Source organism: Podarcis filfolensis (assembly GCF_964270895.1).
Source record: "Podarcis filfolensis genome assembly, chromosome: 13".
Lineage (NCBI taxonomy): Eukaryota > Metazoa > Chordata > Lepidosauria > Squamata > Lacertidae > Podarcis > Podarcis filfolensis.
In genome coordinates this window covers 29,833,761-29,860,156 of record NC_139615.1, presented here as the reverse complement: position 1 = coordinate 29,860,156, position 26,396 = coordinate 29,833,761, and the positions used below count along the sequence as shown (strand labels likewise).

Genomic DNA, 26,396 nt, shown 5'->3' with positions numbered 1-26,396 from the left:
ACTTTAGCTAATGGGGCCTCCTGCTGCTGCCGCACCACTGGAGCATGGTTTCTGTTCTTATCCTGAAGCAAGGTTCTTAACCTGAGGTAATATTTATGGGTTAGTGGAGTCTGTAACCTGAAGCGTATGTAACCTGAAGCGTATGTAACCCGAGGTACCACTGTACTTAGAAGTGCTAACAAACTTTGCAACCACTGTGTGCATTGTCGGAACCAGATGTGCAATTACAAACAGCAGGTGTGGGTTGAGGGCAGCGTGGCAGGTTCCTTCGCACAGGGCGCCAAACCAAAGGGGTGCCTTCCAGTCTCCTTCTCAAAGCCTAGTAAGGGCTTGCTCAGCTTTGGGAAGCAAGCCCTTACTAGGATCCTTCCAGAGCCTAGGATCCTTCCAGAGTCTTGCCATATTACCAGGGCCCTCCCCTGCAAACAGTGGGGCTTATGACCCATAATTATCCCTATACACCCATTATTAGGTGCTGTGGGCCCACAGCCAACCTCTGAGTCTCAAGACCTGTGAATGTAAAGTTACCACCTCTTCACTAAACTTGTTTTACCAGCCACACATAGAGAAAGAGAGGGAGGGAGTGAAACTGACTCTGTTGAATTCTACACCATTTATTCATTCATCCACATGCAAATTTTTAATAATAAGCATTTGGATATATGTGTCTGGAGGGCAGGTAAGATCACTCTGGTCGCAATTAGGACCAATTACATTCGCCGTGAAAACTGTCAAGTTGAAATGTTGCGTCCCTCTCTGTCTTGGAGGAAACCTTTATGGCCATATTCATGAAAACCGCACAGCTGCAAGACAGGGAAAGGGGTGGAGATCACAGGGCAGCTGGAGAGGCAGATTGCAGGAGGGCTGAGATGATCCATGAAAGGCTTTGGCACGGGACTTGAAGGAGAAGAAGAAAACAGCAGGACAAGAACAGGGGGCAGTGCAGGGGCTGGCCGATATGGGAAAGGGGGAGGCTTGCCAGGCAAAGAGAGCAGAGAAGGAAGAAAGAGGCACCAGAAAAAGACAGTGGCAGATGAGGCTAGGAATGTTTGAGAAAAGCTTTAAGCTGGACTCTGTTGCAGGAAATGGCCCTTCTTCATTATACATTTAAAGCAGCATCATACCACTTTGAACAGCCACAACTCCCCCCCCCCCCAATCCTGGAAACTGCAGTTGTTTAAGGCCGCTGAGAATTCTTCTGTGACCCCTAGTCCCCTCACAGAGATGCAGTTCTCAAGACCTTCCTGCTCTATGGCACGGAACCCACACTGCCTTGTTGGGGGGGGTCAAGAAGCCAAATATTGACACCCCCAGCCCCAGCCCTCATGCTGCCTTCCCAAAGCTAGCTAAGCAAAGCACCAGGCTTTGTGAAGGAGACACGAGGCTCTGGCAGGGTCTTAGAGCCCTCCCACCTTCTTTCCAAAGCTGAGAAAGCACTAATTAGGCTTTGGGAAGGAAGAAGGGAGGACTCTAGGACCCTGTCAGAGCCCTGATACCTCTGTCCCAAAGCCCAGCACTTCGCTTAACCAGCTTTGGGAAAGCAGCCTGATGCGGGGGCATCAAATGTTGCCAGGGACCGGCAAAAAATTGAGGCCATGTGTTGCACCACCCTGCTCCAGATCTTGTTGGACTCCAGCTCCCATCAGCCCCAGCCAGGGTGCTCTGGGATGATAGGAGCTGGAGTCCACTGACATCTAGGGAGGGCTGCAGGCTCCCCATCCCTGCCTTTGAGCCTCTCGTTATTTATGGTCATGTGATCACATGGAGGAAGCAAGCACAACAGAGGCACCTGTGACACGAATGAGCCTTCTGACCAATCCATTTTTGTTAGAAAGAGATTTTCAGGTTTGAAATACTAAGGATGATGATATAGAAGAAGAAGAATTCAAGAAATGTAGGTGCAGACTACTGTACAGTGGTACCTCGGGTTAAGAACTTAATTCGTTCTGGAGGTCCGTTCTTAACCTGAAACTGTGCTTAACCCGAAGCACCACTTTAGCTAATGGGGCCTCCCGCTGCCGCTGCCACGCGATTTCTGTTCTCATCCTGAAGCATTCTGTTCTTAACCCGAGGTACTATTTCTGCGTTAGCGGAGTCTGTAACCTGAAGCGTCTGTAACCCGAAGCATCTGTAACCTGAGGTACCACTGTAACCTTCATGTGAAAATGCCCCCAAGTTTCCAATGTACTCTCTCCAGCACCTATATCACGTTGAAGGGCTTCTGGCTTTCTCTGTCTTCTCATGGCCAGCTCAGGGACATGCAGAATGAGGAGCAAGTCGCGTCCTGGCTGCGTCTGGCATGCAGTGGGAGGCTGTTGTTTTCCTCTGTCCCTGGCACAGCTTGTCCTCATTACTTCTAACAAGGGGGTGAGGGGGAGAGAAAAGGACAAAACAGTTTCCACACAGGAGGAGCTGTGTGTGTGTTTGTGTGTGTGTGTGGCTAAACCTCGCTAAGTGCTCCTACCCCACCACCCACAAACCGTGAGCAAAGTAGCCCACGGGGCTTGCCTGATAAAAGCAACTGGAAGGGCCTCCAGGCGTTTGCAGGTGACTTTGTCAGGCATGCAGCAGCTGGAGCAAGGAGGGATGCTGATAAAAGCCTCCTGCTCAAAAACAAAACAAATCTTTGTTGGGGATGCAAACTGTCCACACCAGTTACAAAAGGAACGAACGCCTGGGCTCGGGAAACCTTTCTTCTATTGCTCCTCATTATTCCGCCAAAGGCAGGCATGTTAAAGAAGATGAAATGTTCCCTAAAGCAGCCATTTCTGCCAATTTGGCCATAAAAATTTAAGAGGCTTCAATTAAGCAACAGGTTAGAGATGCTGTGGCAATATTGGGGAGGATGGCTGAAATGCGCCTCAGAGACTCGTCCTGGTGAATGTTCAGAGCCTGAGGAAAAAAGGAAAAGATCCTGGGATGCTGCGGGCTGATTTCTTGTGGGGTGGGGAGGGAGAGAAATGGAAATTGGGATTCTGGCCCAGAAGGCCTACATTGGGCAGACGAGAGCTGGTGTGGGGCAGTGGTTATAGAGAGGGCCAGACCAGGACGTGGGTAGATCAGGGTTCAAAGCCTCACTCTGGCATCACTCTTGCCAGGTGACCTCTGCTCACCAGCACCAGGCTCAGGGTTAGATACTTGGTCTGGCTCTTTAGCCTGGGACCCTGCAGCTTCTGGCTCTGTGTCTTGACTCTGAGGTCATGGCATCACCCCTTCCTTACATAATGTGTTCATTGTCCTTCGAGAGGAGGGACTTGAAAGAAAAGAGCAAAGATGCTAGATGTATAGAGAGAGGTAGACTTGGGGCCATTAGACAAACTGAGGCAATTCCCTCAAGCAGTAGGCTGGTAGATTATAATCGGGGTGGGGGCGTGCAAGACACCCACTCACTAGCCCATTCACCCAATGGCTTCCACCACCCCAGCTCCTTCGGGGCTCCCCAGGGCACCTGCACCCTCATGCCACACTTTGAGGAATGACCTCCTTCCTCACAGTGAGAAAAAGAGAAGGAGGAGTAGCTGCCATTGCTGCTGCCACGTTAGCTCAAGAGCAGCGGTGGTGGAAGAGGAGTGAAGGACACCAGGAGTGTCAGTTCACGAGGGTGCTGTGGGGCACAGGACGAACCATAATGAAGGGCAGAGAAGCAGGGATTGGGGAAAGCAGCAGCAATGGAAGGGCTGGGTAAAATGAGCGATGTTACCAGCCACTCACATTTGGAGGCAGCAGTGTTTCTGAATACCAGTTGCTGGAAACCACAGGAGGGGACACTGCTCTCGTGCTCGAATCCTGCTTGCATAGGCATCTGGTTGGCCACTGTGAGAACCGCATGCTGGGCTAGATGGGCCACTGGCTTGGTCCAGCGGGGTCTTCCTATGTTCTTAGCAAGGCAGCTTTGGAGAAGCTATAGCCTTCCAGGAATTGCTGGACTCCAGCTCCCATCATTACTGAGCATTGGTCGTATTGGCTGGGGCTGATAGGAGTTGGAGTCCAACAGCACCTGCCAGGCCACAGGTGTTGCGTCAGCACCAGGGGCAGAGAGCCTTTCATCTGCTTCAAGCTCCTTTGTGATCCTCATCTCCATTATCCATCATTTCCAACTGTTTAGACCAGGCATAGGCAAACTCAGCCCTCCAGATGTTTTGGGACTACAAATCCCATCATCCCTGACCACTGGTCCTGTTAGCTAGGGATGATGGGAATTGTAGTCCCAAAACATCTGGAGGGCCGAGTTTGCCTATGCCTGGTTTAGACCCTCGGCAGAATGGAATCATGTTGTTTTCTCGCACTATACATCTCAAGGTGTGCACTGGGTTGGGGCAGGTTTGAATGGCATCCTGCAAAGAAGAAAGAAAGAAAAATGTATCTGTACATGGAAAAATAACATATTGGGCACGAATCTATTCTCTGACATGCTATATTTACATCTGCAGGGAGATATTTTGGGTTGGGGGAACATTCAGGCACACAACCCCCACTGCATCCTGCAGTGATTCAATCCAAGAACCGGTCACCACTTTGATTCTGCAACTTGTATAAACCGGCCGTCTCTGGTCTGTGCAGCAAAGCCAATTTTGGCAAGACACATTATGTTAAATTCCCCATAGAGAAGGAGGTGTGAAGGGAGCAAATTCAAAAGAACCTCGTGAGCTGCCTTCCTTGGGAGATGCTTAGAAGAGAGGAAGAGGGAACTTGCTTTGCTTCCAATAGCTCTGTGCCACAGAGAATGACAGCCTGAATGGCACGCTGAGAGGTGCGCGAAGGATGCTTTTGAATGCCTTAACAAGCGCCGAAGCAACGCTTCTTGTGTGATCCCATCCGGTGTCTCATTAACGAACACAATTTCCTCGCCATTATTTCACTTCTGAGCAAAAGGCAAAGGCTGTCTGCTCGCAACTTTGAGGGAAGAGCGTGACAGGCAAACAGCTCCCTTCTGTGGTCCAGGCATGGCAGCGTGCAGAAGCCATAACAACATAAGAGAAGCTCCTGCTGCATTTGGCCGATGGCCCACCTGGTTCAGCATCCTGCTCTCACAGTGGCTGACCAGATGCCTATGGGAAGCCCACAAGCAGGACACGAGTGCAACAACACCTGCAGTTCCCAACAATTGGTGTTCAGAGACATCAGTATCATAATTCTCTATGGGGGAGAAGAATGATGGGCTACAGCAGAAACATGCCGCTTGTGAAGGAGCTAATTGCACAGTGGTATGCAGAACATGCATATTAGATCCCTGATGCTTGTTACTGTTTTTGGAAAAAGCAGCTTCAGGAGGGGGCGGGCAGTTGAAAGTGGAGAAGCAGGGAGGAAGGGTGATTAACCCGTTCCTTGCCTGTCATTTTCTTGTTCCAAGTTCTCCCCCACCCCCCAGCTTGAAAACATACAGGTTGCATCCACGCAACACATTTAAAACACATGGCTTCCTCCAAATAATCCTGGGTACTGTGATTTATCCCTTAAGGTAAAGGTAAAGGGACCCCTGTCCATTAGGTCCAGTCGTGACCGACTCTGGGGTTGCGGCGCTCATCTCGCTTTATTGGCCGAGGGAGCCAGTGTTTGTCCGCAGACAGTTTCCGGGTCATGTGGCTAGCATGACCAAGCTGCTTCTGGCAAACCAGAGCAGTGCACGGAAACACCGTTTACCTTCAGGCCATGGCGGTACCTATTTATCTACTTGCACTTTGACGTGCTTTTGAACTGCTAGGTTGGCAGGAGCAGGGACCGAGCAACGGGAGCTCACCCCGTCGCGGGGATTCGAACTGCCAACTTTCTGATCGGTAAGTCCTAGGCTCTGTGGTTTAACCCACAGCGCCACCCGCGTCCCTTGATTTACCCCTTACAGACCTGCAATTCCCAGTACCCTTAAACTGCAGTTCCCAGGATTCCTTGGGTGAAGGCCCTTGCTTTAAATATGTGCTGTGGACGTAACTGCAGTAGAAATGTTGGAGAGAGGAGCAGCAAGACAGAAGCTATTTGGAGCATGGAAAGAGCAGCATCATTCTTCCGCTCTCACTTGGTCCCTCCAGAAGCATATTTTCTTTCTTTCTTTTTCAAAAAATTGAATTCTGGGCTGTAACACACGTTTGTGTATAATGTGTAGGACAGAGGATGTTTTTAAACCACCTTGAAATCATGACAAAAGGTGGCATGTAATGAAGAGGGTGAGAAGTAGCGCTCTCAGGTGAAAAGCTAATGTGCTGTGAACAAGCGGAGATTGTGCTGTGAATGGGTGTGGGAAAGTGAGGAGAACACTCTTCATGGGGGTGGTATGGATGTGGAGCTTATTGCACACTATGTGCAGGTGCTCATATGAAATTTCCCGGAGCACGGGGATGGGAAAAGTCACTTGTGGAAGGTAGCTTGGTACAGAGAAATGTGGATGGGAAAAGGGTTAAGTACCACCTCACCACTACCACTTCTCAGCTCAAAATAGTTGCCATGCTGAGCGCTGCCCAATGGTAGCCAGTGAGGTTCATCCAAGGCATGATTGTTGTTAATTGAAAGCTTTCCTGTCCCGGCCTAAGACAGCACATCCTTTATTGGAGACACAGACTGCCCAGAGCCAGAGGACCTAGGAGAGCAGACCGAGCCCCCCAACTGCAGCACTGATCCAGAAAACCCCAGGCTTTTCCAGGGGAAGACCTGACCAGGGCTGCCTCCAGGAGATGCCCCAGAAGCATTCTCAAGCCATTTCCTATCTCACCTGTTGGCAGAGGAGCCTCTGATCAAGCCAGAGGGAGAGAATCAGCTATAGAAGGTCCAGGCTCAGGCAGCTGCTTAGTGGAAGAGCAAATGTTTATTCTTATTTTGTTTTATTTACCACTCTACTTGGGTTTCTTGGGAGTAAATGCATTCATCAACAGTAAAAGGTTATTGGAAAACACCTGCAGCTGAATTTGGGTAGAATCTGGGAGCCCAGGCCTTATAAACCTTCAGTTGAGGTCAGCAGCATTCAGCTCCTTACTCCTTCAGTCTGACTTTGCCCTGTCTTCTGACAGATCTTCCTACTGCTGACATCTGCCTTAAGCTTTACTTTGACTTGGGACTACCCTTGTTACTGTTTGGTGCTAGGTGAAAAGTAAAGGACCTCTGGATGGTTAAGGCCAGTCAAATTCGACTATGAGGTGCGGCGCTCATCTCTGCTTTCAGGTCAAGGGAGCTGGCATTTGTCCTCAGACAACTTTCTGGGTCATGTGGCCAGCATGACTAAACCGCTTCTGGCACAATGGAACACCGTGGCAATAGCTAGAGCGCACAGAAACGCCGTTTACCTTCCCACCAGTGGTACCTATTTATCGACTCACGCTGGTATGCTTTTGAACTGCTAGGTTGGCAGGAGCTGGGACAAAGCAACAGCTGCTCACCCTGTCGTGTGGATTCGAACTGCTGACCTTAGGATCAGCAAGCTCAAGAGGCTCAGTGGTTTAGACCAAAGCGCTACCTGCTGGTGTGATCATGCTGTGCACCTGAGCCTGCAGTGGACCTTTTTGTGTGGTCTTGTCCCAGCCTAACTCAGGAACTGAGACCTAACCCAGTAGCCCTCTCCCAAAGCTAAACATCCTTATTAAAAGGAAAAAAAGAATCGAGGCACATTACACAGATTTGTGGACAGCATGCAGTTAAGATAACTTGATAAGGAGAGAGAAAGAGAGGGCCTCAACTCTGGAGGGGCAGAAATGGGTGGGGTGTTATGAGAGAGATATGACACCAGGACTGTGAGAGAAGGTCCATGTTAATGTGGGCTCAGAAGATAGTGTGGGGTTGTACTTGGGAAGAGGTGGTATGTTAATACTGGATTATTTCTACAGGGAAATTTTGCCTTATTTATCTGTGGGTTGTTGTTGTTGCTGCTGCTTTAGTTATTTATTTATTTATATGCCGCTTAATATGTAGTTAGGCTTCTAAGCGGTTTGCAAGAATAAAAACCCAATTGCAGAAGCCTGAAAATATAAGCCTCCATAATGGAAATGTGCACCAAAACAGTCCTGTTAAAACAACGCAGTAATTAAAATGTAGGATGTAAACGCACTAGAAGTCCTGTACTATTCTCTCCTGAAATTTGCTTTTAAATGTTAAACCGCTCTGAGACTTTGGAATAGGATTGGGTGATAATCTCGAGAAAGGTTTGGGTAGCCAGGGAGGCAGGGACTTGGGCCATTTTGGGCAGAATAAGGGGCTGCTGTTTGCCTGTCGGTATTCAAAAATAAATAAATCTCTCATTCATTGCCTCAACTCACCCCCAGGGAAGCCAAATAAGTGACAGATATATAGAGTTGCTGCAGTGCCTTCAGTGTCTCTCTCTTAAGACACCTGAGGTTAGTTTGCTTTGCAGGCCATGTCTCCACAGTGTGTGTGAGTCCTGGATTTAGTAGGTTGACACTTGGTGTGATGGGGAATTGATAGGTGTTGGACATGCCTTTTGGGCAGTGGGTGTCACATTCTGGTCTGATGCCAGATCCCACAGAAAAATCGGCAAGGCTGGCCAATGGCCCACAAACTGGTTATCACCTACTTTTTATCATATGCAAGGCACTTTGAACGTGTTAAGATAGGCCATATAAATGCTAAGTAATTATAATTGTATAATTATAATTTTATTATTCATAGCTTAGTGGTAGAGCTTCTGCTTTGCATGCGGAAGGTCCCAGGTTCTCATTCTCTGGCATCTCCAGGAGTGGCTGGGAGAGACCCCTGCTGGAGGTCCTGCAGAACTGATGCCAGTCAACATGAACTAGACGTGGAGATCTTTGGCCCTTTGGAGGTTGTTGAACGACAACCCCCATCATCCCTGGCCATCAGCCATGCATGCTGGAGCTGATGGGAGTTGTAGTCCAGCAACATCTGGAGGAGCAAAGGTTCTGTGCTCCTGCTGTTGGCAGCACTAAGGTAGATGGAATAATGACTCGGTATAAGGCAGTTTCTTGTCTTCCCGCTGCAGCTGATGTTCAGGCTGTGAGTGCCGTTGCTTGTGTAACCGAAATGACTCTGCCCACATATAATAGCAGACTTCAGACAGCCTCAAGGTTTGCAGAAGCACAAAAAAATATTAAAAAATTGATTCACAGTGTGATGAACCTCAACAACTGTCCCACGAGGACTGAGTGTGCTCAGTGGCCCTAGAAGGCCCGCTGTCTGGCTACTTGTGGAGAACAGAGCATGGGGAAGGGTGACAAAGTGGCTAACAATCCTGAACAGCAACACTCTGCGCTGCAACATTTTGTTGCAGGTCCCATTTAGCTTTTTATTACCGCTTATTATTTTAAGGAAATAGGCTTTGGGAACTGGGCAGTCTTTGCCAACCGGGTGCCCCCCAGATGTTTTGGACCACATCTCCCGTGAGCCCCAGCCAGCACAATAGGGCTTTGGTCCCTCTCACACCCCTCACCACCTGAAATGCCACCTGAACAGAGCACTTCAGCCCTAGCTAACGGCTTTGAGGGAAACGAAGTGTCTCTCTGTCCTCATCTCTCTTTCCGCGAAGCTTGTTTAAGATGCTGCTAATGGAGACACGCTCGGGTGATAATGCGATTGCTTGAGACACGACAAGGGAGATGGCGAGGCCCATTGATCGGAGCACAATGGCAAAAGCAATGTAATTATTTGGGGGCTTGGCAGTGTGATTCCCTCCCCGTGGAAGCAGCTGAGTAGATAGCCGTCAGCAGAGGAAAAGTTGCCTGCCTTGGAGGCTGCGGGAACTGAGATGTGACGCTCCCCTTCCTCTCAATGGCTTATCTCTGCAGAGAGGATTACTTACACTTTCCCACTTGCACAATGCCACTGTAGCAGGTTTCCAAATTGGGTCGATAAGAACAAGAAGCTGCCTTATGTATGGCCACTGACCCTTCTAGCTCAGTGTTGCCTACACAGACTGGCAGCACCTCTCTAGGTTTCAGGCAAGGAACCTTTCCCAGCACTGAGTGGAGATGGCTTGGATTGAATTCGAGACCTTCTGCATGCAAAGCAGATGCTTTCCAGCTACAGCCCTTGACGTGACCCAACCCACAGTGCCATTAGCAGCAAGGATAAGATATTTTGCCGACACAGTTTGCAGAGGATAAGATGGCAGCCCTACCCTTCTGTGCACTGAAGCTGACCAGTTGAATCTTCCTTCAATATTGGGGTTGAAGCAGAGTCTTTCATGTCACCTAGATGCAGCAGGTGAACCCAGGACAGGCCATGTGATATATACATTGTATCCTCCACTGTCTTGTTGCCACTCCCTACCCCACTGTGTTTGTCGTCTGATGTGGCCACCTAACTCTACCTAATGGTAGGGCCGGCCAAAATGCTGGGCCAGGCAGTGAGGCTTGGCCACCAACATACTCAGAATTGTAGCTCAGCAATAGTAGGGGCTTTGTTTCATACAGAAGGCTACCTACCAAGTGGTAGGTAGGTTGGTGATAGGAAGGACCTCTCATTGCCTGAGACCTTGAAGATCCACTGCCAGTTGGGGAGACAGATAGTTTGGCCCACTGTAACAGGGTGAGGGAACCTCATGCCTGGGGGCTAAATGGCCCTCCAAACCTCAGGACTCTCCCTAGCCCATGTCTCCTCACCACCTTTAATTGCCCAGGTAGAGGATAGAGTAGAAGGAAGCAGGGGTTTGCAGTACCAACCCCTCTGATTGGCAGCCAGTATGAAACATCCAGATTGGCTGGGACTTTTACCTTTGCCTGATTGACAGGTTGTTACTCCAGCTTGGGGAGCAACTGACCTCAGGGGCACCAAGGATACACACTTCAACTGCAGGCCTGGGCACAGCCCAGCGCCGGGAGCCATGTGCATCAGTGCATTCGCTACAAGAGCAAAGCAAACTCCTTGTTCTTCCCACCTCTGTCAATCAAGGCGCATCGAGGAGGGTGTAATTAAGCATTCAATCTGCGCCTTCCCCACAGACGTTGGGCCGGCTCGGAAGCGACATGGCTCAAAGCCAAGGCTGGCTAAGCGAGAAACACAGAAACTGAATATGTGATCATTCCATCATTTCCGATCCCATCACCTATGTTGTGAGCGCAATTTAAACAACTTAGAAGATTTGTGTGGAAGCCGGGCTGGTGCAGATGCTGAGGTCAGGAGAGATGGCAATTATTTATTCTCCTTTATCATGCCGTCTGCAACATATGGGTGTCGCTCCCCACTCCAGATGACTAAACGATGGCAGATGCCACACTATTAGCTTGGTGGAAAAACGCAAATGAGATGTGGAGGCCCTCCGGTGGTGTTTTGTCATTGTCGTAAAGAAAATCTTGATTCTTCTATCTTGAAGAGACTCCCCATTAACAATTCAGGCTTTGCTTTCTCTTGGGCATGGTGGGCCAATTGGTGCCAAAGAAAGATAGAAATTTCTTTATGTACGCAACAACAGCAGCAAGAATTCTCATCGCAAAGTATTGGAAGACACAAGAGCTACCCACCCTGGAAGAATGGCAGATGAAGCTGATAGACTATATGGAATTGGCGGAAATGACTGACAGAATCCGAGACCTGGGAGAAGAGTTGGTGGAAGAAGACTGGAAGAAATTCAAAGACTATCTTCAGAAATATTATAAAATTAATGAGTGTTAAAATTGTGCTTGGATGGGTAATAAGTGGTAATTAGTGATAAAAGTTATTAAGATTATGCAAAAAAGGTATTGATAATTGGTTGAAAAATAGGGATATAGTATATGTTATGGTACAAAGTTTAAACATTTGATAAAGGGTAAGAATTTGCTGAATTAAATATTTGAATGGGAATACAAAAAGGGGAAGGTGCGAGGAGGTCAAGAACATAAGCATATGAAATTGAGGTTATTGGAAAAATGGAATGGTTTTATTTTTTCTTTGTTTAAATGTAATTTTTCTTAATTAGTTGTGTTTTTCTTTCTGTATTTTTTTTCTTTTGTGTGTTTCTTTTTTCTGTAATTTATGGTTTTTTATTCTGTGAATTTTTATTTTTATTTTTTGTAAAACTTTAATAAAAATCTTATAAAAAAAAACAATTCAGGCTTTGAGTCTTGAGCCAACCAGAAGTGTGGGGGTGTTGGGGTGTCTCATTGCAGCTACTTTGGCCCAGGGCTGCCGTTCTAGCCCTTAAGAAATTGGGGGTGAAGTAACTCTCATATTTATGGAGCTGAGAGGATGCCGACCCAACTGTTAGGCAGAGTGAGGCAGTTGCCTCAGGTAGCAGATTTTGAGTTCACATCCACACCATGCATTGAGAGTGCTCTTCCACCAGTATAACAGTCATGGAGAATCTTCGGAAGCATAATTTGACAAGGGTACTGGGCACAGTAAGTCTGTGAGGTCAGCACCCTTAACCACCTAAGATTCCCAGGATCGTTTGGGGGAAGCCATGACTGCTAAAAGTAGTCTACGTGTTCTTTTAATGTATGGTGTGGATGTGGCCTTTGCCACATTTTTTGTTCATATTTTTACTTCTGTGGAGAGAGGCGCATATTGTTATCATCACCATCACCACTACCATTTATCAAAAAAATCCCAGGGCTGGATCTTTTCTTGCATCGAATACCAAATAATTTGCCTAATCTTTAGTATGCACCCTGACCCTTTTTTTGGGGGGGGTGCCATTTCCTGTTCCACTTCAGGCAGCAAAATGCATTGGGCCCAGTCTGAATCTAAGTTTGTATAAATGCTCACTTCAGCACTACCTCTGAGTTCTGTGTGTGTGAGAGTGTGTGTTTTAAAAACAATCCTTCGTTTGAAATCCAGGATCCACATTGATATAGTAGCTTATGAGGATTACATTATATAATTTATGTCCTTTTCAAATCCTACCATCAGGCAACACCATTAATATGGGTTAAACCAATACGTTGCAAAAAAAAAAAAGTGAGCAAATTCTCTTTCATCAGGCTCACCGTTTAAGCATTGCAAGGTGGAGTTCGGGGAGAGAGATTTTAAAAAGCCAACTTGACATTGAAGTCACAAATAACACACTGTGGAGCTACCCTTTGAGTTGATCTGGGGGCTAGAGCCAGTGCAGATGGTGGTGGTTAGGTTGTTTGGGGCGGGGGAATGATTTCATTTATTTGTTTGTTTATTGCATTTATATCCCACCTTTTTCTCAAAGGAGTTCAAGGTGGTGTACATGGTTCTCCCCTCTTTATTTAATCTCAGCAACAACCCGGGGGGGGGGGTAGGCTAGGCTGAGGGGGAGTGACTGGCCCACTGTCACCAAGCAAGCTTCATGTCTGAATGGGGATTTGAGCCCAGGTCTCCCAGGTCCTAGTCCAACACTCTAACCACTACCCCAGACTGGTTGCCGTATATCACCCTGCCTGTGGGTGTTATATAGAACTCAGAACAGGTTACTTCAGGTAACACCTTATCCCTTATAAACCCAGTAGAACAAACACTCTGGTCTGTGGGAGAGTTTCTCCTGCAGGTTCCAAAGATCTCAGAAGCCCCCACACTCCCCAGTGACTCAGAGCAAGGCTTTTATCAAGGCTGCCTGTGGAATAGCAACCCTGTCTAGATATGACAGGCATCTACAACCTGCACTTTCTGGAAGCAGTCGGAGACATTTTTGTTCTGATAGGCTTTCCCAGCTGGAAAAATGGCTCTTGACCACGAGTGTCCACTTGTTAGGTGTTTAGTGTTGTTTATAGGTTTTTAATTGTTGATAATTATCTTAAGTGTAAATCGCCTTAAAGCAGTGCTTTAGAAGGGAATAATAATAATAATAATAATAATAATAATAATAATAATAATAATAATAATAGTCACAATCTTTAGACAGAGTGTAGGAGATCACAGGCTAAGGCTGCAATCCTATAGCAGGTTTCCTGGGAGTAAGCTTACTGAAAGTGGGACTTACCCTTGAGTAGACATGTGTAAGTCTACATGGTTTAGGCTCTAGTAGGTATCAAGTTTAACATTGTGTCAGGTTGTAGATTGCTGGGACAGAGATACACACAGTGGTTGATCCACCAATTTGGAAAGCATAAATCCCAGAAGTTACCTGGATCAGTCTCCTACCTTAGGCAATACACCTAGCATGTTCCTTGTTAAGTAGGGGTCTAGGTAGAGAAACATAGAGGTTTCATGTTTGCAAAACTGAAGATTAATTTTCAGAGGTAAAAATATTTATAAAAGCCAAAGTGGGGAGGACTGCCTAAAGGTTGGATGGAGATGATGTCATCATGGGAGGTTCAATGTTCAATTTATTCTATACAGTGCTTTTTTCTGGGGGGACGCAGGGGATACATTACCCCTAAACGTTTTGTGAATCTAAGTTTGGCCTCATTGAGGGGCAGTATTTCAATATGAGTAGGAAAATGAGAGTACCCCTAAACATTTTTTAAGAAAAAAAAGAGCACTGATTCTATATAGCCAAAGGCCTGCACAGGTTGAATGGAGTGTAACTTTCAAAAAGCAAAATCCTACCTTCAGGTGATAGAAACATCTGCTCCTGCATGGCTCGATTCATCATTCTCTGAGACACAGAAAAATCAAAGGGAGCTGTATTGGTTTACTAGAAAAACGCAATTTCAAAACACTCCTCTATCCCTCATAGTTAAAAAGAAAAAAGAAATAAAGACAGACTTCTATATTCTGACTTGAGTCCCCCATCTTTCTCTTGCAGCTGACGTACCTTCCACCTCCATGGGGTGAGTGCCGCTCCTCAGACTTTGGCCTGGACTTCTTTCCCATCTACAGCATCACTGCGTGCAGGATAGATTGTGAGACCCGCTACGTGGTGGAAAATTGCAACTGCAGAATGGTCCACATGCCAGGTAAGGTATTCAGGGGTGAGCTTGAAACAGCCTCAGCATGTGCTTCTCCCCTGGTGTCAGGGCTGGCTCTTGTCAAGGGGCCAAGTCCTGGGTGTGAAGGAGAGAGGAGGGCCATAGGTCAGGGGAAGAGCACACAAACAGGCCCCAGGTTCAGTCCCTGTCATTGCCAGGTAAGGCTGAGGAAGATCCCTGTATGAACCCCTGCTGCCAGTCATTGAGATATTATTGTGTTAGTTCAGGGGTGAAGAACCTTGTGCAACCTGATGCCCAGATCACCTGGTTAGAAATCTCTCAGGGGCTGCATTTTGGGAGTGAGCAGGGCCTGATCCAAAAGTAGGTGGGACCTGACACAATCACATGCCACCATCTTCTTTACTGCATGCTCATCTCTAGCCTATGGATGCTCAAGGGGGCTCTTTGATGGCCTGGCTGAGTAAGTTTTTTGTTCTCATTTTGATGGCCTTGGGCTTGCTGATCGGAAGGTCGGCGGTTTGAATCCCCTCAACGGGGTGAGCTCCCATTGTTCTGTCCCAGCTCCTGTCAGCCTAGCAGTTCGAAACCACACCAGCGCAAGTAGATAAATAGGTACCACTGCAGTGGGAAGGTAAACGGTGTTTCCGTGCGCTCTGGCACTCGTCACGGTCCGTGGGCCAGCAGCGGTTTAGTCATGCTGGCCACATGACCCGGAAAAATGTCTGTGGACAAACGCCGCAACCCCATAGTTGCCTTTGACTGGACTTAATAATCCAGTGGTCCTTTGCCTTTACCTACAGGCTGAATCTCTGCCTTGGCATCTCTAAGGCTCCAGATTTTGGACAGCATGTGGACTTGAGTCCTGACACCTGTCCTCTATTACAAACTTCAGTTTACATTATCCTTTTATGAAGACAAGCTCTTTCAGAATTTGCTCAGGTTTGATTTTGAACGAGCCCTTTTTTAATGCTTTGGTGCCATTTTGGACCATGCCCTGGTTTAAACCAGCCTTTTGAATAAGGTGTTCCATTTCTGGGATGAATGTATATGTGAAAGAAGCCGCTTGTGGTCGCCACCACACTTTCCATCACTGCCATAGGTAATTGATGAGCGGGGCCTACAGTTGTGCTGTTCTACCACCTTCCGTGCATAACTTACTATAGATGTCCAGTGCCGTGTTTCTATCTACTAAGACTCCTCTGCGGAAAAAGAAATGTACTGGGTTCAGCATCCTGCCTTTGGGCACTGAGATAAGACAGTAGAAACTGCTGAGATAATTCATATGAAGATCACTTTAAAATATGCTATTACACATGAATATTGCTTCCTGTACCTGTTCCCCATTCACTCCCTCACAAATAACCCTACTCATACTCAACCAGTAATTCATGTACCACTCTCTCACACACATAACATTTCACACATTGCCAGACAGATGGCTACTGATGTGATAGTTCTACCTCTTTCCATCTGGTCCCTTGGTCTGCTGCGCTGATAGATTGCTTAGGAGTTAAAAAACAAAACAAAAAAACCCAAACCCAAACAATTTGAATGTAAGTAAACATTCTGTTACACTAAAGTGGGAGAAGCCTGCTTTCAATAAATCGAAGCCAGGGCTCTTGCACCCAGTAGCTATAGAACCTTTATTCCTGGTAGTGGGAGTCCTCTTTTGGTTTATCAGTTTATTTGACTTTTGGAGGCAATTTGGCAACATCACTATTTTGGTGAAAATCTGTGTGCTTTCAGCTATATGATCTTATGCCCATTTACTTGGAAGTAAGCCCCATTGAAGTCAGTGGGAATGACATCTGAGTAGGCATGCATAGGATCGCTTAGTAAACTTGTTACGTCATTTGGTTTTCTCAGACACTAGTGATAATAGTAAATAATTTTATTATTTATACCCCGTCCATCTGGCTGGGTTTCCCCAGCTACTCTGGGCTGCTTACAGCATATCTAAAAACATAATTAAACATCATACATTAAAAATCTCCAGATACAGGGCTGCCTTCAGATGTCTTCTAAAAGTTGTGTAATTCTTTACCTTCTTGACATCTGAAAGGAGGGCATTCCTGGGAGTAGTAACTCTCAGGTCCCAACCAACTATCAAAAACTGGATTTGGTTTCCATATATATTGTTGTAACTGCTCAGTCTTACTATATTACTCTTACCAGATTTATTACCTGCCCTTCATCAGGCAGGGGCAGGTGGACAGGTCACAACAATTTCTAATTCAAGATTAAAATCAGTCAAAACAGATTACCATCACAAGAATAGGGGGGACGGGACAACGACCCAAAAACACGCATCTCAGATGTCAAACGCCAGGGTGAACAAGTGCATCTTCAGCATCTGCTGTATAGTGAAAGCTGTACAGTAAAGGTGCCATACGCACCTATGGAGAGGAAATTCCAAAACTTAGGGGCTGCCATGGAGAATGCCCTCTGCTAGGACACTCCCCCCCAAAAAAAGACTTCTGAGAGAGGTGGAACTACCAAGAGGGCCCCCTATGCTGATCTTAACACCTAGGAAGGAGGTGGTCTTTCAGATCTTTGGGACCCAAGATGTTTGGGGCTTTAAACGCTACTGCAAGAACCTTGAATCTGGTCCAGAAATGAACTGGCCGGCAACCAAGCTTTTTCGGTTATACAAGTTCTAAAGGCAACCCCAGCCAGTAATCCTTATTCCAGTCCCCGTAAAGCAGCCTTTCTCAACCTGTGGGTCCCCAAATGTTGTTGAACTACAACTCCCATCACCCCTAGCTAGCAAGGCCAGAGCTCAGGGATGATGGGAATTGTAGTCCAACAACATCTGGGGACTCACAGGTTGAGAACAAAGCAAGGACCTGTTTCCTAAACTAGTCAGAAAGAAACTCACTGTTGCAAAGTTTGCATAAAAATGTCCCTGTGTGCTTTTTATTTTCTTTGTGTGCAGGAGATGCTCCGTTCTGCACGCCAGAGCAGTATAAAGAGTGTGCAGAGCCTGCACTAGGTAAGTTCTGAAGGACAAAGGATTCTCTCACTGTCAGTTTCTCAGAATTATTATTATTCTCCCCCCCCCCCCGCCTCCAAGGATCTCATTTCAAGCTAGGGATGTGTTTTCAGTGCCTGTGTTCTAGTAACAGCGGGATAAAAAGCACAACTTGTCACGGACTTGTTGGACGCAAAGGGTGGGAGGAACCAGCTGGGGAACCCCCCGGGAAGAAGGCTCAGAGCCTGGGGATTGGTGGTGGGACGACGGATGAGTGGTCAGAGGAAGAACGGATGGAGGAGGCGGAGGAAGCTGAAGAGGTGGCAGGGCTTAGTGAGCTTGGGAGAGTCTGTGGCAGAGGAAAGTCAAGAATTAGAGGCAGAAGCTGAAGCAGGAGAGGAGATGAATCTGGCTGGTGAAGAAGCATGCCAAGCACAGGGCTGTCAAAAGGCCCCTTGTGCTACAGTTCCCAAGTGCCCAGCAGCCACTTGCTGAAGGGACTCTGACAGATGAGTTGTCCTGCCCATGTGTCAAGAGTTGGCCTGTGAGAAGGGGAACAGACAGCGATTTGGCCCATTGGGTCCAAAAGGTTCCCCCACGCCAGCCTAGAATGGACCCTTGATGGCGAGCAAAACAAAAACTCCCCTTACGCTTGCATCTCTGAGCTGGTAGTTCCACAGATAACCCATCTATCTGGTCCCCACTTTGCCTTGCAGTGGTTCTTGGTGAAAAGGACAGCAGTTACTGTGTGTGCCAAACGCCGTGCAATTTGACGCGCTACAACAAGGAACTCTCCATGGTGAAGATCCCCAGCAAGACCTCGGCCAAGTACCTTGAGAAAAAGTTCAACAAGTCAGAGAAATACATCTCGTAAGTAGGCCCATTTCTGTTAGAGCTGGAATGATGCTCGGCAGCCCAACGAGAGGCTCTTGCTTGTGGTTTCCCAACACAGAGGGTTGTAGCCAATGTTAGCCCTACTCAGAGTAGACCCACTGAAGCTACTTGCGTCCAGTAATTTTAATGGGTCTCCTCCACATGGAACTCCATGTACATGGTGATTGATTGCCAGGCCTCAACTAGGTCAGTCTCTAGGCTGTTGCGTTTGGGAAGTCAGGAAGCTGGCTGCCCGTCCACTCCAGTGGCCCAGGCAGGGTGCCTAGTCAAAGGCTGGTAGTAGTCAATATCCAACGTAGCAACAGAAGGGGCCGGAAGCAGTTGCATTGTCTTTTTTTGTAAATAAACGTTTATTTGATTTTTAAAAAATATAAACATACAACGAAAACCAATTCAAAATCCAAATATCCAGATTACTCTGAATCTCCTAGCTTCCCCTCATCCCTTCCATGGGTCTTGTTGATAATATTTTCAACCCTATATCAATACTTCTCCAATTTTTGGTTTTTCTAAATTATCCATACATTCCGTTACATTACAAGTGTGGTTAAAATCCTGCCAATGTTTTAACCTGCTTACAATGATCTCGTATATAAATTATAAACATTTCCCATTCCTTTTTAAAGAGGAATTCCTTGTCTTCTTGATTTCTGAGCTTCCCAGTTAGTTTTGCCATTTCGGCATAGTCCATCAACTTGGTTTGCCATTCTTCTCTGGTCGGGGTTGTCTCTTCCTTCCATCTCTGAGCTAGTAGTATCCGTGCGGCCGTTGTCACATACATGAACAGTCTTTTCTGGTCCTTTGGAATCTCAGTACCTATAATTCCTAATAAGAAAGCTTCTGGTGAAGCAGTTGCATAGTCAAAAGGCAGGCAGAGGCCACAATATTCAAGGCAGCGACGAGGCAAGCGGCACAGAAGCTAAGCGCAGTCATTACACTCAGGGCAAGTTACTGAGGCTGAGGAGCTAGCTCTGTGCTCTGGGCTTCTTCAGGCATGGTCTGCTCAGCCAGCCAACTGGATGCTGGTATTGCAAGCTCACCATAGGGACTGAGCATCTGACATCTGGGAGTTCTAGAGCTACACACACCTACATGCATGTTACCCCCCTGGAATTTTGCCCTGTTAGTTTATCACGGGGCAAATGAGCAGCCGGAAAGTGGAAGGGAGAATACTGCCAACCTTAGGTGGCCGGAAGAGAAATCTGCCCTATGGCTGTGTACATGCCATACACTTAAAGCACATCCTTACCACGAAGAATCCTGGGAACTGTAGTCTGTTCAGGGTGCTGGGAATTGTAGCTCTGTGAGGGGTAAAGTACAATTTCCAGGATTGTGGGAGGGCGGGGAGAGGTGTTAAATGTATAGTGCGTACCAGCTGCGAGCAACTGGTGTCTCCTGACTGAAACTAGTTAGACAAGGGGCAGAAAACGGAAACCAAGATATTCATAGGATTGGAACACTTTCCTTATGAGAAAGGACTTGGAAATTGGGGGGGGGTGAGCTGGAGGGGTCAGTGTAGTAGCAGGGAGGGGGGAACCCAGGAATACATTTGGGCAGTGGGGTGAGAAAATTTAGAGAGAAACATTTCTCCTAATAGAGTGTCAGGACAGGGCTGTTTTGTTTTGTTTGTTTAAGGTACCCCTTCACAAAACACACATCTTTCTTTTGGGACTCGCTGCTATGACTTTATTTTATTATTTATTAAATTTGCATACTACCCTTCATCCATAGATCTCAGGGCAGTTCACAAGCATAAAAATACAAGATGAAAACACAAAAAATATGTAATAAAAAGACCCAAAGAACTACAACCCACAAACCATATTGGATCAATCTGTGGAGGAGGAGAGGTCTGTCAGGAGCTAAAAGTCACAACGGCCATATGGATCCTTCTGGTTCAGAGATGCTGCAACACTGAATTCCAGTTTGGGGGTGGGTGGGTGGAAGGAAGGAAGGAAGCAGCTGAGGGGTGTTATTGCCTTCAAGCTCTGCTTAGAAGACTTCTAGAAGTGCCTGGTTGGCTGCTGTGGAAAAAAGAATTATAGAGGGACCTCTGGTCAAGATCTGGTGGGACTCTTATGTATGTTAATGTCTCTGGAATATTTGGTGCCTTGGTTTTCAAGTCCCGAAGGAGCTGGCAGCGTAGCAGCTTACAAGCAGCTTATGTTTTTAATCAACCGTATATTGTTATTTATTTTTTGGTGGGCGGTGGGGAAGAGCCTTGAGGATGGAGGAGGTGTAAGTAAAAGCAGTACGCTGCGGTTGTCTAGAAGCCGCAAGGCGCGTTGACAGACTCCCTACCGATTACATAATATCTCTTTCCCTTGGGATGGCCTGACCCCCTGCTCAGGCATAACACATCCCTCAGGCTACCCATTTGGAATATGAGTTTTCTCTCGTCGCCGCTCACTCAAAAACGTGCCATGGCAGCAGAAAGCTTATTTGTTTTCACGGATGCGGCTCCTTCCTTTTGATTCTGTCTCTCGGCTGCCCGTGTTGTTTTGTTTTGTTTTCTCCTCAGGGAGAATATTCTTGTGCTCGATATATTCTTTGAAGCCCTCAACTATGAGACCATTGAGCAGAAGAAAGCATATGAAGTGGCAGCTTTACTTGGTAAGTAAGAATCCTGTGTGTGTGTGTGTGTGTGTGTGTGTGTGTGTGTAAAATGAATGGAATTTGGGGGTTTCGGCCCAACTCCCTTCCAGAGGTGGTAGGCAATTTGAGGCAGAGGGGAAATGAGGTTAACGGGGTGGCGGGGAGATCACCCAGCAACTAGTCACAATGGCTATATCCTACCTCCAGGGTCAAAGGCTCTCTTCCTCTGAATACCAATTGCAGGCATGTCCACAGCATGCTTGGAACAAGAAAGTTGCCAACCTCAGCAAGAAGCAGCTGAGAGCATGGGTTGCAAGGCCAATCAGTGTTGTGCAAATCACTCCCTTTGTGTGCAAAGCGCTGTTTCCTCCCTGTTTCCCATATGCAGATTCTCTCCCCCCCTCCCCTCCAAGAGCTTATTACACATGCAAGACCCTTCAGCCAGAGAGATGCAGTCCCGTGCTGCTTCCCGTCGCCACCTGGGTTATCGCCTCCCTGTGTGGCATCTATATTCTGCCACTGGTGGAGTGCTGTGTGCTTTGGCATTGAGTCATCCTATATCCTGTATGCTCTGCTGTGGTGGCCTTCAATGTGGAGGTTTCCATCTTTCCATCCTCTCATCGAAGTCAGCAGGAGGGTAATGCTTTGTGCCATGTCCGTGGACTGGTGTAAAGTTGGGCTGTTGATGTGGCCTGCTCATGGATCAAAAGGGATATAGGGGCCAACATATATGGGCGTCTCCTTTTGGCGCACAAGGGCCCAAGTTCAATCCCCGGTCAGTGTGGACAAATGGTCTGATTCTGTATAAGACAGCTTCCTGTGTTGCACTGTGTCACCTAAGCCCTGTTTCAGTCACTCTGCTTGCATATCTTTGCCAGTAGAACAGCTCCAGCAATGTTGTTTACTGCCAGCCTACCTGGCATGTTCCACCAGAGGTGTAGCTGTCATGACAGTGGCTTAGCTGCTGTTTTTCCAGCATAGTGAGGCTTCTACCCAATCCTATGTGTCATTCTCCTCACACTCTGCCAACAAATCTTTAGTGTGTAGAATTACCGCCAGTAATTAGAAATATGAAAGAGGAGAGCGCAAAATATGGTTTGAAGCTCAATGTCAAAAAAATGAAGATCATGGCCACTGGTCCCATCACCTCCTGGCACATAGAAGGGGAAGAAATGGAGGCAGTGAGAGATTTTACTTTCTTGGGCTCCATGATTACTGCAGATGGTGACAGCAGCCACAAAATTAAAAGACGCCTGCTTCTTGGGAGAAAAGCAATGACAAACCTAGACAGCATCTTAAAAAGCAGAGACATCACCTTGCCAACAAAGGTCCATATAGTTAAAGCCATGGTTTTCCCAGTAGTGATGTATGGAAGTGAGAGATGGACCATAAAGAAGACTGATCGCCAAAGAATTGATGCTTTTGAATTATGGTGCTGGAGGAGACTCTTGAGAGTCCCATGGACTGCAAGAAGATCAAACGTATCCATTCTTAAGGAAATCAGCCCTGAGTGCTCACTGGAAGGATAGATCCTGAAGCTGAGACTCCAATACTTTTGCCACCTCGTGAAAAGACAAGACTCCCTGGAAAAGACTCTGATGTTGGGAAAGATGGAGGGCACAAGGAGAAGGGGACGACAGAGAACGAGATGGTTGGATAGTGTTCTCGAAGCTACCAGCATGAGTTTGACCAAACTGCGGGAGGCAGTGGAAGACAGGAGTGCCTGGCATGCTCTGGTCCATGGGGTCACAAAGAGTCAGACAAGACTAAACAACAACAATTAAAAAGGTGAAAGAATGTATATCTGAAAGCAGGTTAGGACAATTTAAATTAGAGTTTATTTCCTACACGTATGCCTGGTTGCTAATTTCCATTCTGTTGTAGACCAGTGGCCTCAGTTTGTCTCCTGCTCCCGCCCCTACCCTGTCGACAGGAGTTTGCCTTTCTATCCATCACAATGAAGAATTATTGGCTCGCCTGACTTGTCAAAGTCAGAATCCAGACCGTCTGTTATTTAGATGAAAGAAAGGAGAGTTTAATGTCTGTCTGTTTGTCCCAAGGCCTTTGTAAGCAGCGTTTAAGCATATACCCTGTTGTCATGGAGATGTAAGCCTTTTCTTTCTTTCTGAACAATAAGCAGAGAGATTCTTACCAGTTTATATAGAGAACAACTATGATTTTTACTGGCAGGGAAAGGATAATCTGTTCAATAACATATTCATCCCTAGATGCTTCATGGACGTTGAACAAGAACCTAAATCAGAGTAGTAGAAGTAAGCAAATATAACAATTGCATTTTTAAAAACTGCCAATAGAAGAGAGATTCCAGATTTTCAAGAGCACAATAACTGCGAGGCAGGTAGAAATTCAAAAGGAATTTGATCCTTGTATCATCTTCATAGATGGCATATAACAGTACACAGCAGGGCCTTCTTGGTAATGGTACCAGATTTATGGCACTACCTTCCCAGTTCTGCTCCAATGGCCTCTCACCTTATATTCATTCAAGGATCAGCTGTCATATAGATTGTCATATTCTGTTGCTACTGTAAATTGTGGCTTTAATTTTTTTATGCTGTATTTTATAAACATTGTTTTCCACCCTAGTATCTCTATGAAGAAGGATGGGATATAAGAAATATAATTATTGTAATCAATGATCATTAATAACAATAGCAACAACTGTGGGAGATTGCAAATACTCTGAGGTATAGGCTAAAAGTTCCCAAGAACCAAGGAATCAGAGAGGATGGGCAGATAGCAGAAAGCATCAGAATTAAAGCTATAAATCTGTACATATATGATTTCCTGGAAATAAACTCTGTTGAATTCAGTAAGAGGTATTTATCAATCAGCAGTCTGGTGCTACAGCTGAAATGGCCAATGCCATTTTAAGTTGCATTTAAATTAGCATCAGAAAGCTGTGAGAGGAAGAAGACATATCACGGATGCTTAACATGTTTACTGACAGTATGAAAGGAAACAATATGCTTCTCCAGGCAGAGGGTAGGTTTTGGGAGAAGTTGATAACTCTTCTCCAAGCAGCTCAGCCATCAGAACTGAGCTGACGGGTAGGGGTGCTTTAGCTTGCAGAAGGGACAGTCCGCATCACCCTTGCCAAATCTGTAATTTTATCCGAGAGGACAGGTGCAGCCTGCTGGCTTAGGGTCAGTGGTGGACAGTGCAGTGGCAGTGCTGACCTGATTGCACCAGTGCACTTGCCCTTTGCTGACCTCCCCGCCAACTCTCAGTAGCAGCAGTGACTCATCTGCTGGGGGATCAGGTAAACGCCACCATCTCACTATGCTAGCCACTACTATCAAAACTGAGCACCTCAACCACAAACATAGCTTCTGCGCCCGGACTTCCCACCCACCCACCAAACACACACAGAGTGGACATTCTTTACTCACTCACTTTTCATGGAGGATACAGATACCCCTGACATTCTGCTGCATTCTGGTGTTTTCTGTGTGGTCCTCAGATTTCCCACACCCCCAAGACCAGAGTGTTAGTGGTGGGATTTGGGGTGTGTGTGTGTGTGTGTTAAAATAAAGCACAATTGTAGAATTTCCCCTTTTAGTGTGGACAGGTGAAGTGCTACTGAGACTTTTTAAAGTGCTGCTGTGCTTTTAATTAGATACTTCCTGTGTGCAGGTGGAACCCATTTTATTACTTCCTGATGAGTGTGAATGGAGGTTAGCCATCAATGGCCTACTAATTCCTCCTTGAATAACCTCTCCTAATTGTTCCATCATCAGTTTATGTTTCCACAGTGCTGGCAATGGGGAGCATTTAATTGCCAGTTTTCTTGAAATAAGTTTACTTCACTGTAAAAGAAAGGGAGAGAGAGGGAGGGTCTTTGAACTATAATAGGCAAATTGTATTGCTCTGCTGATCACAAACAGCCAGGAGCCCAAGATGTCAGGAGTGATGCTAGTGTTGACCAATTCAGAGGCTACTGCCTGCAAACCACAGGAGCTGATATTGCAAATGCCCTTCTGTTTGGTGCCTAAAGAGGACTCTGAGGCCCAAATGCACTCAGTTCCCAGTAGCTCACTGAGACAACGCCACACAAGACCTTTAAAACATTTTCAATGCACACAACTGCCTTCCTCCAAAAAGGAATTACATTAAATGCATTTTTTTTAAAAAAAAGGATCCTGGGAATCATAGCTCTGTGAGGGGGAAACTACAGTTCCCAGGATTTTGTGGGGAACTGCTTTGAACATTCTTTGGTGCCTGCACAGCCTGGTTTTGTAATAGTGGCAAAGCCCAGCCAATCCGTATTCTGCAAAGCTTTTGCTGGAAACCAGGGAAGCCAGTTGCTCCTGAACTGGACTGCTTGAAGGAGGGTAGCATGTTTTGCCCCAAAAGCTGGTGAGCACAGATCCGCAATAGGTTGTTGTTCTCTACACCCCCATAAATAGTGTGTGGATAAAACGTCTGTTTCGGTTTCCTTTCCCTTCTCCAGGTGATATTGGAGGTCAGATGGGTCTTTTTATTGGTGCTAGTATCCTCACCATTCTGGAAATATTTGACTACATCTATGAGGTAAGTTGTGGCCCTCCCTCTGTTGTGGTGACATATGTAATCCTAGCATCCAGGTGCCATCCAGCCCCTCCTCTCTGACCCCATCAAGTGCCTAGATACTTAAGCTTCCTTTGGCTCCCTTGTATTTCCTTTTGAAGCTGCCTTGAGGTTTTTTCTGGCTAAAAAAAGAGAGAACAGCATGTAAACGTAATAAATGACTGGGGCCTACAACAAAATGTTGTGGTATGAAGCGCCCCGTTTCATTCTCTCTGCCTCTCCTGGCCTTTGATTCCCACCCAGCTTTCTCTACAAAATCCATTCCCTGAATTCCCCAGCCTTCTCCTTCGAAGACAAAATACATTTGAAATTCTGCTATCTGCATTTCTTGGGATTTCCTGATTGCAATGAATTTTGAGAACTTGAAGCCCAAAATCCAAACCCACATTCAAGTTTCTGCTATAAACTCAGAAATGGTGAACCAAGTTAGAGAAGTGTAAAGCCTGGGTCTTGTGTGCTATCAAGACCAAATTGTGTGCAACAAGAACCCTCAGTAATAAATCTGGGCTGCAGAATAATAGCCCCCAAACTTAAATTAGGCTCCCTCAAATGTCAGATTTACATTTTTAAAAAATTGTATGACCAACGTAGATGTGCTGTTTAAATGCTTACTTGCATTATGCATATTTGCATGTTTT

The 26,396-nt window shown here is 46.5% G+C and overlaps 1 protein-coding gene across 3 annotated transcripts in view; it reads left to right on the top strand.

Annotated features, from left to right (window-relative positions):
* The window catches only part of LOC310747836 (acid-sensing ion channel 2), a 381,589-nt gene that overhangs the window by 345,517 nt on the left and 9,676 nt on the right, over positions 1-26,396 (top strand). For 2 of the 3 annotated variants that reach the window (XR_014541020.1, XM_083583117.1), the window contains exons 5-10: positions 14,585-14,735; positions 17,644-17,700; positions 18,396-18,549; positions 21,095-21,186; positions 23,397-23,441; positions 25,643-25,722. Coding sequence is in view for 2 of the 3 variants with exons in the window: in XM_083583117.1 (XP_083439243.1) it covers positions 14,585-14,735; positions 17,644-17,700; positions 18,396-18,549; positions 21,095-21,186; positions 23,397-23,441; positions 25,643-25,722 (579 nt within the window). In the remaining variant the exon portion in view is untranslated. The remainder of the gene's footprint in view (positions 1-14,584; positions 14,736-17,643; positions 17,701-18,395; positions 18,550-21,094; positions 21,187-23,396; positions 23,442-25,642; positions 25,723-26,396) is intronic. The other variant, XM_083583118.1, reaches the window with a different exon arrangement.